The sequence below is a fragment of the Patagioenas fasciata genome, chromosome Z, assembly GCF_037038585.1.
Source record: "Patagioenas fasciata isolate bPatFas1 chromosome Z, bPatFas1.hap1, whole genome shotgun sequence".
Taxonomy (NCBI): domain Eukaryota; kingdom Metazoa; phylum Chordata; class Aves; order Columbiformes; family Columbidae; genus Patagioenas; species Patagioenas fasciata.
The window spans coordinates 24,325,782-24,343,484 of NC_092560.1; the positions used below are offsets into that span (position 1 = coordinate 24,325,782).

The window sequence follows — 17,703 nt, forward strand, 5'->3', positions numbered from 1 at the left end:
TAATGGTCATAAGTGATCAGGAGAGATGGTAGGACCTCAGGGGTTGCCGTTTTTGCATAGGTTGTACCAGGGCTTTGTAGTCTGGGGTTGGAAAGCGAGGCTGGAGGGGGCTTTTTAAAACCTTGTGGGTCCCAAACCTCTGCCCTGTAGGCACAATCTGCAGGGGAAGCATAGCATCACGAGTGAGGTACCGTGACTGCAGCAGCCTGCAGGAGAGAGTGCAGAGGAGGCAACAAAACTGGTAAGGGGTCTGGAGCACAAGTCTGATGAGGAATGGTTGAGGGAACTGGGGCTGTTTAGCCTGGAGAAAAGGAAACTGAGACCTTATTGCTGTCTACAACTACCTGAAAGGAGGGTGTAGCATGGAGGGTGTTCGTCTCTTCTCCCAGCTAGCAAGTGATAGGACAAGTGGAAATGGCCTCAAGTTGCACCAGGGGAGGTTCAAATTGGATATTAGGAAAAAATTCTTCCCAGAAAGGGCTGACAGTCATTGGAACAGGCTGCCCAGGGAAGTGGTGGAGTCACCACCTGTTGAGTTGTTTAAAAGGCGTTTAGACAAGATTCTTAGGGACATGGTTTCATGACAGAGTTAGGTTATGGTTGGACTCGATGATACTCAGGGTCTCTTACAACCAAAATTATTCTATTCTTATTCCTATTCTTATCCTATTCTCTCAGGCCCCTTCTGCAAAAACAGCTTGGCAGAAGCCTTTATGAAAGTTGGCTGTGACCAAAGCGGGGTGAAGAGTACAGATATGTCCTGATGTTCTCAGAATGAGACAGTACAATGACAGAGGAGAGGTCCTATGTTTCTGTTGTGAAGTCTGATTTATTTACATCAAGGTGGTGTCATGAGGGGTGTCTGGAGTTCTCTCTGCAGAAAGTTACCTCCTGAATGGACAAGTATGTCTCTATAGAAGTAGAGACTTGGTCAAAGAACTCTGTTTCCCTTCTCCACCATTCAGTGTCTCTCTCTCTTAGCAATGTACCCTCAACTTTCCAGTCAGCTATATACATCAGACGAGATAATCTCAAACCCATAAATTATTGTCTCCCAGGTGCTTCATGCTGCTCGTGTGTGCTGTCCTGGCGCTCAGTGTGCAGTGGCGGAGTGAGCGGAGCTGGAGGGCAGACCTGCCGGGACTGTGGGTGTGCCCAGTGCGCCCCAACGTGCTCTCCCGCAGCTGCCGCTCGCACAGACTGCCCGGTCGGTACTTCAGCAGGTGGAGCTGAACGCCTCTGCGAACACCCGCCCTTGAAGGGCGGAGTGTCTCTAACGGAACACCTTTAACAGTCGGGAAAACGGCTGTTTGGGCGTCCGTAGGAGAGCCCTCTCACCCACAGCACAACAGCAAAGCTCCGTTTACGCGCCGCTAGGGCTGCCAGATGTCACCGCGGTGCTGGGAACACAGCACGAAAAACCGGCGACGCCAACCACCCCGCCGCACGCCGCCGCCACCACTTCCCGCCCAGACCACCCGACTCTGCGCCTGCGCGCCGCACGCAGTTCCAGGCCAGGCGCGTTCTGATGACGCCACCCCATCTGGCGTCCCGGACTGCCAGCGCGCCGCCGCCGCTGGCAGCCGTGCGCATGCGCGCTAGGTGAGGCGCCGCGTCTCTTTCTTTCGGCCCTCTCCCGGGGGGACGCGCCCCCTTCTCCCTTCGCCCCCCTCTCACCCCCCACCCCGTCCGTTGCCGCGCGCGCCGGCCGTTAACTGTCGCCGCTGCCCGCCCCGCCGCACTGTGAGGCGAGGAGGGGAAGCGCTGGCCGAGTAGACACGGGCGGGCCGCGGCGCCCGCCTTCTCTCTCTCCTCCCTTCAGGAGGGGGCCGCGGGCAAGCGGAGGAGGGAGGCTCCGTCACGGCTGCGGGCCGTGCACGGCGAGGGGAGCGCAGGCGACGGGCCTGCAGCGGGCGGGAGGAGGGATGCGCCCAAGCCCGCCGCCGGGGGCGGCCCCTGAGGGCGAGGGCGCGGTCCCTGGGCGGGCGGGGCCGATCGCAGGCCGGGGAGCGCAAGCCGGAGGCCGGCAGAGGACGGCGCCGGGGGGAGGCGGGCCAAGCCGGCGGCCGGCCGCTGCCTCCTCCCCAGCAGCCGCGGCCCCCCGGAGCTGGGGGCAGGGCTGAGGCCGGGGCGGGGGAGCGCGGCGAAGGACTGAATCGTGTCTCTGTGCATAGGTGAGCCCGATGTGGATTCGCCGGCTGGGCGAGGGGCAGCGCGGCGGTCCTTAGCTGTTCCCCCGGAGCCGGCGAGGCCCTGTGTGTGTGCGGGGTGGGAGACATGGACTCGGCAGAGCCGGCGGGTGCCGCGGGTGGAGACCTTTCGGCGGATCGGGCCGCGGCCAGCCGTCTTCGGTGCGGGGAGGAGGAGCCGGCCAAGGAGGGAGAGGATGCGGGAGGGAAGAGCGGCGCCTGCTCCTGGGAGCAGAGCCTGAACCCCGAGCTGCAGCAGGGATACCGCATATTGCGCGAGTTTCTCCTGGAGAAGTACCGACCTCTGACAGCCCCGTTTTTGAAGCCCCTCGCAAATCAGGCATCTGTAACGGAGGAAGGAGCTGGCTCCCTCTCGGGTCGTAACAGCAGTCACTCCTTTCAGCAGCTGCCAGCTGAAATGTGGCTGTTGAAAATGGAAGAGAAATTTTCCAGTGGCCAGTACACAGGAATAGAAGATTTCGTGGGTGACTTCCGGCTAATGCTGGAGACATGTTACCGGCTGCACGGTGTAGATCACTGGCTCTCCAAACAGGCACAGAAGCTGGAGATGATGCTGGAACAGAAGCTGGCACTGCTGTCCCGGTAGGTGTAGAATACTCTCTGGGGACCCTGTCAGATGCTGTTTACATGAAGTAGAAGAGGAGGGTATGTTTCTTGATGTAAAAAATACCTTTTGAATGTGTTTAAACAAACAAAACTGCATACAGAAACATTCAAACTCTTTATACTTCCACAAAGAGGAATGTTTCCTACTGGGAACTATTCAAATCTTAGTTCAAAATGCTTTGGAGATTCCAAACCAAAAAATACCAAAATGCAAAATAGGCTGCAGCATTTCCTGGGTAAGATTTTTCTTCTGAAAGAAGCCTTTTATGAACTGGAAGGCGTATTTGTTTAGACAAGATGTTAAATGCTCATTTCTTTATGCTGTCAAAATCAAGTGAAACTACCCAAACTCTGTATGAACAACTGCCTCTTTAAAATTGTCATCTTTACAGTCTGAGATTGTTACTGTCTGTAAAATAAGTAGGAATAAAATTTTGAGCCAAAGTACTTGCTTTGAAATGGCTAATTTGATGTTGGAGTATTTTTTTATAATCAAAATGAAAGAGAATGCTTGGCATATTATGGTCTTAAATGGCAAAATGGAAAGTCTGCTATGTTTAAATATAAGTCCCTGGCAGGAACTTGTTAGCCAGAGCAACTGAAGCATAGAAACCTGTGAAGTTACATAGCAGAAAGACCTGCTTAAATCACAACTGAAATATACATGCTTTCTCCTGAGTTTGACCTAGGGTTAGTTTAGTCATACTTGTAACACTGTGGTGACTTCTCACAATGAAAGGCCCACCAGTCTTCTGAGTCATATAGTATTTTGCCTGTAAAAAACAAGAGTATTTTTTACAAAGGGTGAAGGTGGAACAGTATTAGGAAATGTATAAAGCTGTGCACGTCCATCAACCGTGAAATTGCTACTGAGAGCATTAGCTGCCAGCTGGTAAGAAGAACCTTGCTTGTGTAGTGAGAAAACTTGAGCATGGTGCAGAACTCAGCTGAATAAGCCATAACGAATGAATTCTGTGTTGCTGTAGCAGCACTATATTTGAATCTGCTTTTGTATAACAGCAGTTTTGGGACAGGTTGGAAGTATAAGAGAAGGAACTGAACCTAATGGGACATGAATGTTGCTAGTTTGCTTGAGTAAAACTTGAATTAAAAAAAAATCGGAATCCCTGACTTAAAAGATTTACTGCTGGCAAATAAATAGTTAGCCAACTGCAGCTTGGAAGATTTGTGCAAAGTTCATTTCTGTATGTTTTACAACTTTAACATCTCTGCTGTGTTGCATTGAAGGGCATTTTGTTGAAGGCTCTTTGTTGAACTACATGGCTACTCATTGTATTCCTTAGGACCTGAGAATGCCCAATGCCTTTCTATTAGGAACTCCTAATAAAATAAGTGATGTCAATTTATGTAGTGTCATCAAATAGCAATATGCAAATTTACTTAAAAAATTAAGTTGCTGTTGTCATTCTTTTACAAATGTACAGTCTTTGTTCAAATAAATATTAAACTAGCTAAACATTATCTTACCTCAATATATAGTGGATTTCTCTTGTGTTAGCTCTTTAGAGATTTGTAAAGATTTTTTTTCAATATGTCTGTGTACATTAGCCTGGTAAAAGTTTCTAAGAGTTATATATAGAAAGAATTATGGAATCTAGAAGTCTCAAAGTTCTTCTACAACTTTTGATCGGACAGATTAGTTTTACGTGTTTAACAGAACTAATTTTATTAGTAAAATTAAATTCAGGAACTACTTATTGGAATAGTCATTCTTGCTTAATTACGGAGCAGTATTTAGCTCAATGATCCCCATCAAGTGACTCAAGGGAAACAATCAATGTTGGTTGTATGATTCTCAGATATTACAAACCACAGAAAATTACCTTAGAATGGAGGTTGCTTTTAAGTGGAAGTCGGATTTTTTTTTCTGCCTCCCCCTCAAATGTTTTGAGATGTTGTGTGATACAGTGTTGCTTCTCATACAAGTTTTGCTAGCATGCTTTGAAACAGTAGAAGCTGAAATGTAAGTTTACAACCAAATTTGTAGGGGTTTGCTTTTAATATTTGGTTGGTTGGGTTTTAAAAAAAAAATGTTACTTTTAACAGAATTAAACTGCTGTTTAACACAGGCATCCCTAACACAAATCAGCAAGTCCACAATGTTTTCTCAGCATTTGAAGTTTCATCTAAAAGTAATAGTTTCTTATCTCAAGTCTTGTGGAAGTATTTTCTTTCCAAATATTTATGGATTAATAAAGGGAATTCAATCTAAAAAATTATTTGGTTACTTGAGATAAATATCCTTTTTTTTTTTTTAAACAGGTGTGAAAATGTAAGTCATGTTAGTGTGTTGATTTTAAGTTTAAAATTTGGTAAAGGAACTTTGAAAGTGGAAAAAATAGCAAGTGAAGAAAAATTACCTTTTTTTGTGAGTAGATTTGCTTGATCTGTGGTTGGTAGTGCAGGCATTAAAGTGCTGCTAAGGGAAATTGTAATTGTGAATTGGCTTGTTTTTTTCTTTTAGGCATTTGAGAGAGAAAACATCAATAGCTGTAACATCTAGAGGCTGCTATGGACTGGAAGATGAGAAAGGAATAGCTTGCATTTCAACAAGACGTCGTTCCATGCCTCGCAATTTAATAGGCTTGTCAACAGGCCTGTTTGAGTCTGTGATGGTTCAGGTTCTAAGGCAAGAGGAACAGCTGAAAGCAAAAGAGGAAAAGAGGTAATAGGAAAAACTGTTTTGTTTTGATTTTAAATAATCATGTCTTCCAAGTTCTTCACAAAGGCTAGCTTTTTAAGGCTTTTTTAGGTAAATAAATGTTGTGGTACTTTTTGTCTTAAGTTCATGAATGAACCTGGTAGTTCAAGGCAGTGCATCCACAAAGCAAGAAGTTAGTTTTGGATTTACCACCTTCTTTAAAAATTACTAACGTTATATAAGCTTTAAAATGAATAAAGGCTGCCGTTATTGTAGGATTGTGAAACTCTTAATCATAACTGAAAGTGTCCACAGCAATTTCCTGTTACCTCCGTCACATTTTATCATACCTCTCCTTGGACAGATTTCCATCCAGCAATTAGATTAAAATCTGCCACGATGCTCAACTACAGGCAGTGAGCTTCTCACTGCTTCCCTCACTGATAGTCAGAAGCAAATTGTTTCTGCCAGTGCTACTCCTGTTATCTCACTGATGTGGCATTTCAGTTTGTCAGTTAGGTAACAGGTTTAGAATGTGTGTGATTAACTCTGTGGGAATTTTGTGGTTTTCATAAGTTTAAGAGGTGTATAATTCCAGACAGTGTTTAATGTTGATTGTGATACGTTTCACTTGGAGGAAAATGAAATTTTTAAGCTTGTATACTTTAACAGTAACTTGAGAGACTGTTTCTAAACACGGAGCGTGATGATAAGACAGTATTAGCTTTAGGGAGCAAAATATTTCCAGCTTTTTTCAAAGCTTACAGTTCTGGAGATTTTTTCCGATATATAACCAGTTCACTGTCATTTTGCAGGTAATCTTCATTTTCCACAAATTTGAAGCTGTACAGTTTTGACTGACTTGAGTGTTGGCCAGAACTTTTTCCTTAGAAAAAAGTGAATCTTTCTTCTTCTATTCCACTTCATACTTTGCAAAAAAACCCAAAGATCTCTAGGGTTATTTTTTCTCTTGAAAGGTTTTCTTGATTTGTGTTCAACTTTGTGTTCTAGATCTCTGAACTTAGTAACGCTGTTATAAAAAAGGATGTTATGATTGGGTTTTAATTTGTCCATAGACTCAGTAGAACATATTAACTCATCAAATACAAATTTTGCTTTCATACAACTGTTTTAAGCATCTTTCCTGTAAAACTGTAGTAATTAACAGTTAAATCCATTCATCTGGATATACTCAGAAGTCCCAGGTCCTGTGCAAAGGATACTCCACAGTGACTGATTCTACAGAATGTTCTACAACAACAGAAAAAGTTTGCGACTAGCTTACCTCTTCGTGCCCTAAAATTTTCAACTCTGTCACTTATTAGGAAGCAATAAAAATGTGTCAGTAGGAGATGATAGAGTCAAAGAAATATTTAATATCTACTGACACATTTTTATTGATATAACAGATGGCATAGAGAGGCACAAGTTACTTTGAAAACATGGTGGATCTGTTAGGAAATAAGAAAATAAGATATCTGAAGAAGAGCATCTCTATATCAATTGTTTCCCAACTCACCATTGTAGAGGTATTTTTTGAAAAAGACTCAGAAATAGGAAAACCTATAAAATTAGTAATATGTTACCAGTGAAGATCACGTGATGCAGCATATATAAATTTTCGAAGTGTTTTATGTATAAAACATATATGTGTATATATATGTACATAGTTGCAACACTAAGATGCGACACTATTTTAATGCAAAAATGTATTATGACTTCCTAAACTTACTTTGGATTATTGCTAAAATATAGATTATGTTGAATATATTGCTATTTGTTAAGAAGAGAAAATAGTTATTCAGCTTGGTTTTTTTAGAAATCTGACACACTGAGGTTGGCCCAGAATACATACTTTTAAAAAATTTATGCAAGATTGCAGATTTGGATAGTTTAATTGGAGTGCACAGTGCTGCCCTTTTGTTAACCCCCTTGCAATATTCTGTAGAGCTACCATCTTGGTCCATTTACAAATGTGTATGTTCAATACTGAATTTAGCTTTCATGCTTCATTTTGTGTAATTGTGCTGGTTTAGCTGACATTGAGTTAATTTTCTTCACACAGTTGAAGCTTTTCTTCTTAGTAGCTACCATGATTTTTTTGTTTTGGATTTAATATGAGAATAAAATGATAACACTGTTATCCCATGGGGTAGAGTTAATTTTTTCTTAATAGTAGCTGGACTGTGTTTTGAAGTTGCTATCAAAAGACTGACTTATTGATATTTTGGCAGTTGCCAAGGAGACCAAGGACTTTTCAACTTCCCAGTTGCACGTGCAAAATAGCAGCAGGCAGGGAAGGTAGCAGGAGAGTACCTAAATTGACATTCAGGTTGGTCAGTGAAATACTCCTTACTATTAGTGTCATTACCCATATATAACTGGAGGTGGCTTTTCTGGGTCATTATTTCTGTGTTTGAGTTCTGTTTGGAGTTTGGTGTTAGTTCTGCCCTTTTGCTATTCGGCTGTTACGCATTTGACCTTAGGCCTTTCTGCCTTTTGCCCTTTTTCTCTCTCGCTGGGATCTGCTGTTCAAGATGGAGGGATCTCTCCTTTCTGGGACTGGCTGTTCAGTGTGATCAAAGTTTGTGAGCAATTGCATGGAGTATCACTTATTTTAGATACATCATTATTATGATTATGATTATTTTGGTGTCTTATTAAACTGTTTTTATCTCAACCTGCAAGTATCTCTTTTCCCTTTCAATTCTCTTCCTCATCCCATCATCAAGGAGGGGGTGGGGTGAGCAAACAGCTACAGTGGCCCTAGTTGCAGACTGGGGTTAAACCACGGCAGTAATAAACATGAAGTCTGCTGAACTGAAATTGCACTTATGTGTGTTTAAAGCTTATACTAAATCTGCAAGGAAATATCAGGTAAAAATATGTTATTGCGAACAATTGTCCACACATTTTTCAGGCCACAAACTTTTACTGCAGAATTCCTGTTTATTTTAATGTATCCCAGTAAAATTCAGGGTATGAACTGTAGTTTTAGAACTAAAGCACTACTTTAGTGGATACAGGTTGGATGATGATGATGATGATTATTGTTATTATTGATTGTTTCACTAAGCCTTTCTTCACAGTTGGAGAAAAATTAGTGTCCAAATCTGTTGCTGTAATATAGACTACCATGTGTCAGAGTATAATTATTGCTGACTGTGATGGTCAACTCAAATAAGTGGGTAAACTATTTAGGATTTTAATTTCTACTGTACTGAACTTTGCCTTACTCTGATGCTGTTTTTTGTCATAAAATTGTGTGTAGTGTAGCAGTATAACTTGCTTACATGCTGGGAAAGCCGTTGTGTTTGGATAGGCAACACTTACTGTTCACCTGACTTGCAAATGAGTTATCAGGAAAGTAAAAATGCGCTCACTTTCTGGCCTTCCAGCTGACCACACAGCATGCATGTACGTTCTAGCTAGTAATTATCTTAGCTTAGGCTGTTTATCTGCCTCACTAAGAGTTACATATTTTCAGCCCCAGATAAGTAAGGTTGCAAATGGAAGTGCCTTTCTGCAAAACTTGGCCTCATACCTAAAGAACTTGCATGTTAAAGTCCAAGTGAATATCTAATCCTGTGCTTTAGTTATTTAGATACTCTTATTAGGTACAGCCATCTTACGATGTGTAGAAAGAACTGCAGTAAATGAAATATTTAAAACTGTTTGTTTGTTTGTTTTTCAGAAATCCTTGAAATTTATTTTACCAGCTTCTTTTCAACCACATATTTTGGAAGAATGTCCTGAAGTGTGTTTTTTGTCATCTTTTCTGTAGTTAACTTTGTGGAAATCCTACTCCAATTCCTTTCCTTATTTTTATTATATAGGTATCCTTTGTAGAGAGTTCTTATTTTCCCTTTCTTGTAGTTTATCTGTTTCTTGTACAGTCATCTATTTCACTTTTTCTTTATGTAGTGTTCTATAATGTCTCCCAAGTGATACATTCATCATGATGGACTCAACATGTAAAAAATGAGGTGTCTTTGCAAAGCTGATTTCACTATTTTGCAACTAATATTTTCTGTACAGCAGCAAAAAGCACTTTTTCTCTCCTAAGTACATATATAACAACATCAGATTTGCTTTTCTTGTCAGTATTGTTTATAAGCTTTGCTTTTGTTCAATTGTTCTAATTATCAGAATGTTTAATATAATCTTTGGATTATTAGTTACATTTCCATGAGGTTCTTCTCAGCTGCTTTGTTACATACTAATTAAGTAACAAATCAATACTGACCTATATATTAGCTAACAATAAGTATTTGTGGAATTATTATGTAATTGGAAATTTTTGCTGATTTAGAGGCATTTAGATACTGAAGCGTAGAGGCATAATAGATACCTACTGAAATTTTTAAAACCACCAGTGAATGATAGGTAATTAACTGGTTGTTTTCAATGGCAATTAAGTGTCTGTATGACTTTGGTTTGTTGAAAATCATACTAAGCAGGTCTATGTTTTCACCATCTCTGAAAACATGCTCCTGGGATAAGTTTCAGACATATTCATTAAAATATTTAAAGAATTTGTTTCTGGTTGCAAGTTAGTAATTTAAATTAGCAAATTGTAGAATGAGGTTTGCTTATACAGTCGATTTTGCCTTTTACGAGAATGTTGTGAGCACGAATGAACTGGGTCCAATGGAAAAATATAGAATATGTCACAATATAATGTGAGACATTACAGATACAGAATGAAGGTCATGTGGGCATCTCTAAATTAAATTATTTCTGACTATTAAATCTGGATTTGATTTAGAATAATGTGTAATATTGCTATATTGTACATAGCTTTCTAGTTTACTTTTTAAAAGTAAGTTTATAGAAACGAATCACTGTAGAATTAGAACAGTTCTCTGTGCCTGTCATTGGAGTTCCAATGCCTTACCTTTTACCTGTGAAAAATTACTCAGCACTGAACTGAGTTAGAAGTAGTCATTGGGAGGAAAAAAGTACTATCTAGTTTTGCATCCTCTCCCTTCCAAGTGAAATCTCTTGCTGCAAGTGTGAAGGAATTAGTTGGTGAAATATGTCTATTGTCTTAAGGGAGAAAATTATAAGAAAACTGGGGAGTGATGTGTGGACTCTGTTTTAGGTGGTATCTCTCCTTGGGGAGCACGTCCACTGAGTTTTAAGGTTATGGTTTTATCTACTCAAGCTGCAGAACATCTGCTGCAGATGTGTTCTAGGCGTGTGTTTGTCCTTTTTTAGTCTGGAAATGTCATCTTGACCTTACAGTAGTTTTGTGTTGTTATTGTAAACACAATACATGTCTGAAAACAAATTCCTGATAAGTGTAAATAGAAGTATGAAAAAATGTGTTTTTCTCAGTCTTCACCCCAACTCCCTTGCCCTACCTCCTTTCCCCTCCTCATCCCCTTCCTCCCTCTCAAAAATCACTCCAGGAAAAAGCTAGGCCCTCCAAAAGATGGGCACCTAGCAGGAGGACCCCAGTAATGAATATGTGAAAGTGTGCTGTTATTTAAATTTTTTTCCTGAATGTCTACTGATAATAGGTGTCTACTGAGAATAGATTGACTACAGATATTGTGATAAAATAGTAGCTTTAAAAAAAAAGTTGAACTCTTTTGCAGGTGAAACAACATATGTTTTTATTTTTAAAAATATCTTTTAAATAGCTTAATGGTTGCTATTTTCTGAAGTATAAGACAGAGGTGAATCTGTCTTGTATTTATTTTGAGAATTCTACTTTAATTTAAATTATTAATTGATAAGTTGAAACTGCTTGCAGAGACGATATTTTAGGATATCTATACCCTGTATTTTTATTGAACAGTACTGAAGTATGATTGTTTCTACAAATGTTCTGTCTCACTGTCTATTAATATTTAAGCTTATTCCCATACTATTTTAATAGAGTTCTCACTTATCTGGAGGCAGCAGGTTATTTGGAAGTATGTTTTACAGTTAGTAGGGAGGAAGGACTGGGATTCAGGAGTGCTTTGAAATTTATTTTTGAAAACACTTTTTGCTTAGTATGGTTTCTTCCTCTGCCCCACTTGTAAGTTTTGTTTTGCTTTGGTGTTGTTGTTTGATTGGTTGGTTGGTTGGTTTGTTGTTGTTGTTTCTGTTTTGGGTTTTTTAAGTTATTTTTATTTATTATATTAATGCAATATTAACACATGGAAATAAATAGAAAACAGAATTTAAAAAAAATGTGCACTTTACCTGTTCAAGTAGTACTGTTGAATTTACTAGTTTCTTTGCCTAGAATGGCAAATGAGATTTTGTTGTTAGACAACATTTGTTATATGTTTAAATTAGTGCTGCAAAGTGGCACTTTGTCTTTAGATCCCATCCATGATATGGTTAAATTAATGCTGCATTGGGAGAGTAAAGTAGAGAATTTACTGTCCTGTTTGTATTTACATTTTAATTTTGTGTTTCACATGAATCTGTCTTTCTGCATTTGATAGGTACATAAATAACAAGGATGTTTATATGTGGTGTTAAAAATTTCTGTTCAAATTATGGTAACGAGTCACTTCAAATTTAATTTAGTTGTATCAGATAAAACGTTCAGTGTAATCTTACTGTATTATATGTCATTTTACATACACAGAGAATGTGAATTTTAAGTTTGTGGTCATGGCCTATTTCTCCTGCATTGACACTAAAATGTGGGCTAAGTTATGTTTGTCACATTTTTACATTATTGAGATAGCTAATCAGTACTTAATGTTTAAAATACACATTCTTCATGCTAGAAGCAACTATTAGCTTCACATCGTCAAAAGAAAGATTTTAATATACCGTTACTTTTTGGCTCAATTTGGAAAGCACTAATGCTTTGAATGGATGCCTAGCATTTGCTTGCTACTTATTTATGAATAAACACAGTTGGAGGTTAGCAATCTGGAAATAAGGACATGTAAATTCCAGCAGCAGGTCACATTAGTGATGTATGCAGGTGACTTTTTCTAGCAGTGGTCAGTGATAGAAGCTTCAGAGAAAAATACATGAGAAGCTTTGCATGAGCTCTAGAAAAACTTTCCTGTAAGTACAGCTGTATCCTAATCCTGTCTTTCAGAATCTGATCATGCCTTGGGGCAAATATGTTAGTTTACCGTTGCAACATTGAAGAAAAATCCCTCCTGTTTCTGCTAACCATTGATATTCTTGTGATACATGCAGTTGTAATATTTTTCACTTTGGAACTAAATTAACATATCCTGTGTTCTATTAAGTTAGATGGTAAGCTACTGTCAGTTGGTTATCAGAAGCAGAAGCATTTCTTCTTAAACTTGTTCCCTTTAAATTTAATTATGAATTTACAAATGAAAGTGAATAGAAGTTCTAAGTCTACCATATTAGTTTTGTATATTGCTGTCAGGTTTCCTCTTGGTAGTGTTTTGTGTAGCCTCCCAGATTTTTTGGAAGTTTTTACTGGCCTTTGATTGCTGATAATATTTTTCTCTGACTACCCTCTATTTCTGCAGTATCTCTTTTTTAGATAGGGCAACCAGAACTGAATATAGTTTTTCAGGTGAGGGCAAATAATTTTTTAATGTAATGACATTTTATTTCTGGTGTTATTTTCTGTCACATTTCTCCATGCATCCTGATATTAATTTCCTTTTTTTGACCACTATTGCTAATCAACTAGTAACACATCTGTGAGTGTGAGGGAAAATGGCTTTTGTATGTGAGTGAAACGCTTAACAGTTAGGCATGTATACATGAGTACTGAGGAAGGGAGTTAAAAGGTAGGTGACAGAAGCTACAGGGCAACCATCTGAAAACACGACTTATCTGGAATTTGTTTTCAGATATTTTTATATAGATAGTTTGGTGAAAATACTTAATCCTGCCAAAAAGGATTGGGGAAGGAAATACATTTGAATACAAAATCTAAACCACCCGAGCTATTGATATATGCCAGTTCTTTTTCTTACCTTTTCCCCTTTTATTAATAGTGGTAGAAATAAGAGACTATCATTTCCCATTTTGTTGGAATGATGGGTTGCATAATCCGAAGTAAGACAAACTGAGTTAAAACTTAGTGAACTGTATTCTTTGTTACCTCAAGATGAGTATGTTTGTCATACTGTAGTTCTGATTTTCTTCTCCCCAGTTTATTTTTGTTCACCTGGTATCTGAATTGTCATGAACTTTCTTTTAATAGGCTGAGAGAGCAAGAAAGAAAAGAAGCAGAAGAAGCTAGTCAAAAAGAAATAGAAGAATGGGAAAAGTCGCTTTTAGCTCAAGCAGCACCTACAAGGATGGAGACAATGTGGGAGATTCCAGCTATTGGTCATTTTCTTTGTTTAGCACAACAGATTTTAAATTTACCTGAAATAGTATTCTATGAATTGGAACGTTGCCTTCTGATGCCTCAGTGTAATGCTTTTTTATCCAAAATAATGACTTCTTTGTTAAGTCCTCCTCATCGCAGATCTACGTTACATCGCAGGCCTACACTTTCTTACAGGACTTGGGAAGCAGCTCTCAGACGGAAAGTACAACACTGGTATACTGTTGTAGGGCAGACTGACAATCCTAACAGTTCTGCAGAAAAACTTGGATTGTGTCCTCAGTTTTTCAAAGTCCTTGGAGAAGTTAGTCCTTTAGAGAAAAAACCGTTTCATGAGCTACCGTTCTACCAAAAAGTGTGGCTGCTGAAAGGTCTCTGTGATTTTGTGTATGAAACACAAAAGGATGTTCAGGATGCTGTGCTAGGTCAGCCTATCCATGAATGTAGAGAAGTAATTCTTGGTTATGACTACTTGGAGAATGCCTATGTTCATTTTCCTCAGTTCTGTGGTGCGGATGTTCGGATTTACAAACAAAAACCTTTCCAGGCTCCTGAATTCCCATCCCCTACCATCAAAGTTAAAAAAGTGTCACGTATTAAATTGGAGAAAGTAAAACATGGATATGTAAGCAAAAGCAATGGGGAGATCAGTTCTGGTGGCAGAGAAGAACATCATTCCAAGACAGAAGTAGAGAGAAGTATGGACTCCATTGTTATCTGTCCAGAAAAAAACCCACATTTAGATACCTTTAGAGTAACTGCAGATGAGATTAACTGTGAAATCAAGACTTCAGCAGCCTACGACATCAACAAAACTGGTTGCTATAAAGAGAACTTGAGGAATTTGATTAGTTCTGGAGAGATTGTTGATATGGGTAGTCACCTTGGTTCAGGAGACATAAAGGCTGTGGAGAATGGACAAGATGATGCTGAAATGGCCAGAGTAAAAACTGAAATCAGTCCATTCAAGGAGAACATGCTGAAAGCTTGCCAAATGCATGTCAATGGCACTTGTAATGCCAACCAAGAGATAAATTACCACGAATCTGCTAAAGAAACAGGGCTAGAGAACTTAATGCAAAATAATAAGAAACTAAATAAGTTACGGGCAAAAAAGAAGAAAAAGAAAAAAAAGAAGTTGAAAGATATTCTGAATGAAAATCTTCAGAGAAAACTTGATGACTTGCAAAGAAAGCGTGAGGTTCATCTTCATCCATTCAAATCTTACAAATCTGAGATCCAGAACAAGTTGTTTATAATTAAAAAGAAAGCAAAACACAAGAAGCACAAGTCTGGTAAGCTGGCATTTTTACCTGTAGTGAAAATTAGGAGAATACTTTTTTTTTTTTTCTTTAACCTGGTTAGTCTGCGTTTCATTTTGTGAAACAGGACAGCTTTATTGTCTGATGTTAATTTAGTGCGAAAGATTCTCATTCAGTAACATGAGCATATAAAGCAGGCTCAGCAACTGATTAATCCATGATTCATTTGCAGAATATATCTATAGAGAACACAATTCATTACAAGAGAGTGTGTTGGTTACAAAAAGTATTTAGGAGGATGAATCAGACTGACTGGTTAGCATCTGAGAGTGTAGCTTTGTAGCTTGAAGTCATTTTATCATAGAATCACACAGAATGGTGAAGGATGGAAGTGACCTCTGGAGATCATCTATGATAGTCCACCCCCCTGCTAAAGCAGATGCACTAGAACAGGTTGCACAGGAATGTGTCCAGGTGGTCTTATGTCAAAACATTCTTTTTTCCAGGCTAAACTGCATAGTAAATTTAGTAGTAGAATGCCGTATACTTCTGCTTTTTCCAATTTGATATTTTGTCATAAGGAGCTTAACATTGTCAGAGGTAATTTAATATAGAAAATGCTGTATGGTTTTGTTAAAAATATGCATCTGTAATGGTAGACCAGTACCATATACCATTAATAATCTGAACTTAGCTTTCAAAGGTACATATTTTCATCAGAGAATGCTGCAGGTATAGTATTACTCCCTTTTGTTGTCAGTTTCAGACGGGAAGGAGGTGCATCACTGCAGGTGGAAATCCAAAAAAAAAGCAACAAAATTTACTCTTACATATTCTGTTTACACAGAGACCTCATATGTGTCTATTCAATGAGAAATGATGGAAATTCCTCTTCTCCACTTTTACTTTTCCCATGTGTATAACTACTTGATCTACTGGATCTGAGAGTCTTCAGTTATGCTCAGATGGCATGCTTGTTTCCATTCAGGTGGAGGAAATAAAATGTTTTTCATCTGCAGGTGACAGGCATTGCCCTGAGCATGATATGAAGGGTCCTATTTCTTCTGGTACTCTCTTGTCCTTTATCTCTTACTATGTTGAGACATTCCCCTTCTTATTCTGAATACTTCTTCATTGCAAATATTGACCTCACTGGAGAAAATTTTCCTGAAACATTACAGCACTAGGAGAAAAAGCTTTTCTTCCTATGCTTGCTAAGTGTCCATTAGTCCTGTAACTGTTAGGCTGAAATGGATAGGATTGAGTGCACGCTAGTGCCTTATTGTTTTATAATGTTTCATAATGATTAAGGTTAAGTAGTATTTCTCAAAGCTCATTTGAAATTTTATCTTCTTTTAAAGATTTCCTTCTGTTCTACATTGTAGGGTTAAGATTTGCTCAAACTTATTCTGAATTCACAAAAATACTTGGTTTAAATCTGACCATGGCGATAAGCACTCTTTACAATGTTCTTAAAAAGTACAGGAGGTAGAAGGGAGTATCAGGAAAGTAAAAGTGTGTACCTTTCCTTATTTTTTAACAAGGTGGTTTTTTTCCCCCTATTGGTTCTCTAAGGCAGCTAAATGTAAGTTTAAGTCACAGTTCGTGTTTCTGTTGAGATGATTTGCACATTCCTGACTTGCTGTAGCAGTGGCACACTCGGGTTACTTCTCATGAATGTAAACTGGTTGTGTGGGGTTTTTTGAGCTGAAAAATTCCGGTAACTATTGTGAGCAAACCTTACTGGAGAACATAGCAGTGTCATGGGGTGTTGCCATAGTTGAAGAGCATTCATGTACCCTATGCTTGTGCTCTGAAAGATTTGTAGCAGTCCACCTGCTTGAAGTCTCTTTCACAGTGTATTTTATTTCATAAAGTACCATTAGATTTTGTGTATGAAATCAAGCATTGCTTGAATGTGAAGAAATTAATCTAACAGCCTAGCAGCAGTTCTGTAGTGTCTGGTGTACTGTCCTTGGGAGTTTCGTGGTCATTTTTGTTTTCAGAGTTGTAACAACTTGGTTGTAGTGATCTAGCCTCTACATCTGGAGCAATCTGTTAACTGTGTTGAAAACATTAAATGAAGTATTCTGCCAAGTTGTAACAATGTACTCAATGCTTTAAGCTACAGTGTCAATATCTTCAGAAACATGTACCTCTGAAGGTTTACTGGGTTTACTTAAATTGTTCCATGAATTGGCATTATTAGTGCACGTGTTCAGACCTGCTTTGCTGGTTTGACTATAAAAAAATCATGTGCTTCTGTCACTGTGGAAACTTCAAAAGTCTATAGTAATGCTTCATTTTCCAGATGATTACAAGTTATATTTTCTAAAACAGGAGCTGTTGGGAGTAAGATAGAAGATTAGGAGGAAAAAGTGAAAAAAAAAAAAAAAAGGATGTGCTTGGTAGCTACCAAATCTTTGAAAGACATTAGATGTGTCTTGCAAATTTGTGAACAGGAACATTCAAGCCAGTTTGTCAGTTTGAGAACAGTGGAGTTGCTGCTAAAATGTAATGAGAAAACAAGACTTCTTGCAGTTGGAGGGGCTAACAACTTTATTTTACCATGGCAAGTACTACTGAGTTAGTGTTTGATGTCAAAAACATCTGTTTCCACATCTAGGGGGAGGAGGCTCTGTTGTATATGTGGTATAAATAGATTTTTATTAAAAATTC

At 39.0% G+C, this 17,703-nt stretch overlaps 1 protein-coding gene across 3 annotated transcripts in view; it reads left to right on the forward strand.

Moving 5' to 3' along the window:
- The first annotated feature begins 1,497 nt into the window (after positions 1-1,497).
- BRD10 (bromodomain containing 10) overlaps positions 1,498-17,703 on the forward strand; it is a 55,010-nt gene continuing 38,804 nt past the window's right edge. Inside the window, exons 1-4 of one of the 3 annotated variants that reach the window (XM_065861242.2) lie at positions 1,498-1,602; positions 2,175-2,792; positions 5,302-5,502; positions 13,634-15,057. In XM_065861242.2, coding sequence (XP_065717314.1) covers positions 2,278-2,792; positions 5,302-5,502; positions 13,634-15,057 — 2,140 coding nt within the window. In that variant the 5' untranslated portion in view covers positions 1,498-1,602; positions 2,175-2,277. Of the gene's footprint in view, positions 1,603-1,645; positions 2,793-5,301; positions 5,503-13,633; positions 15,058-17,703 lie in introns of those variants that run through there. The other 2 variants (XM_071802743.1, XM_071802744.1) reach the window with 2 other exon arrangements.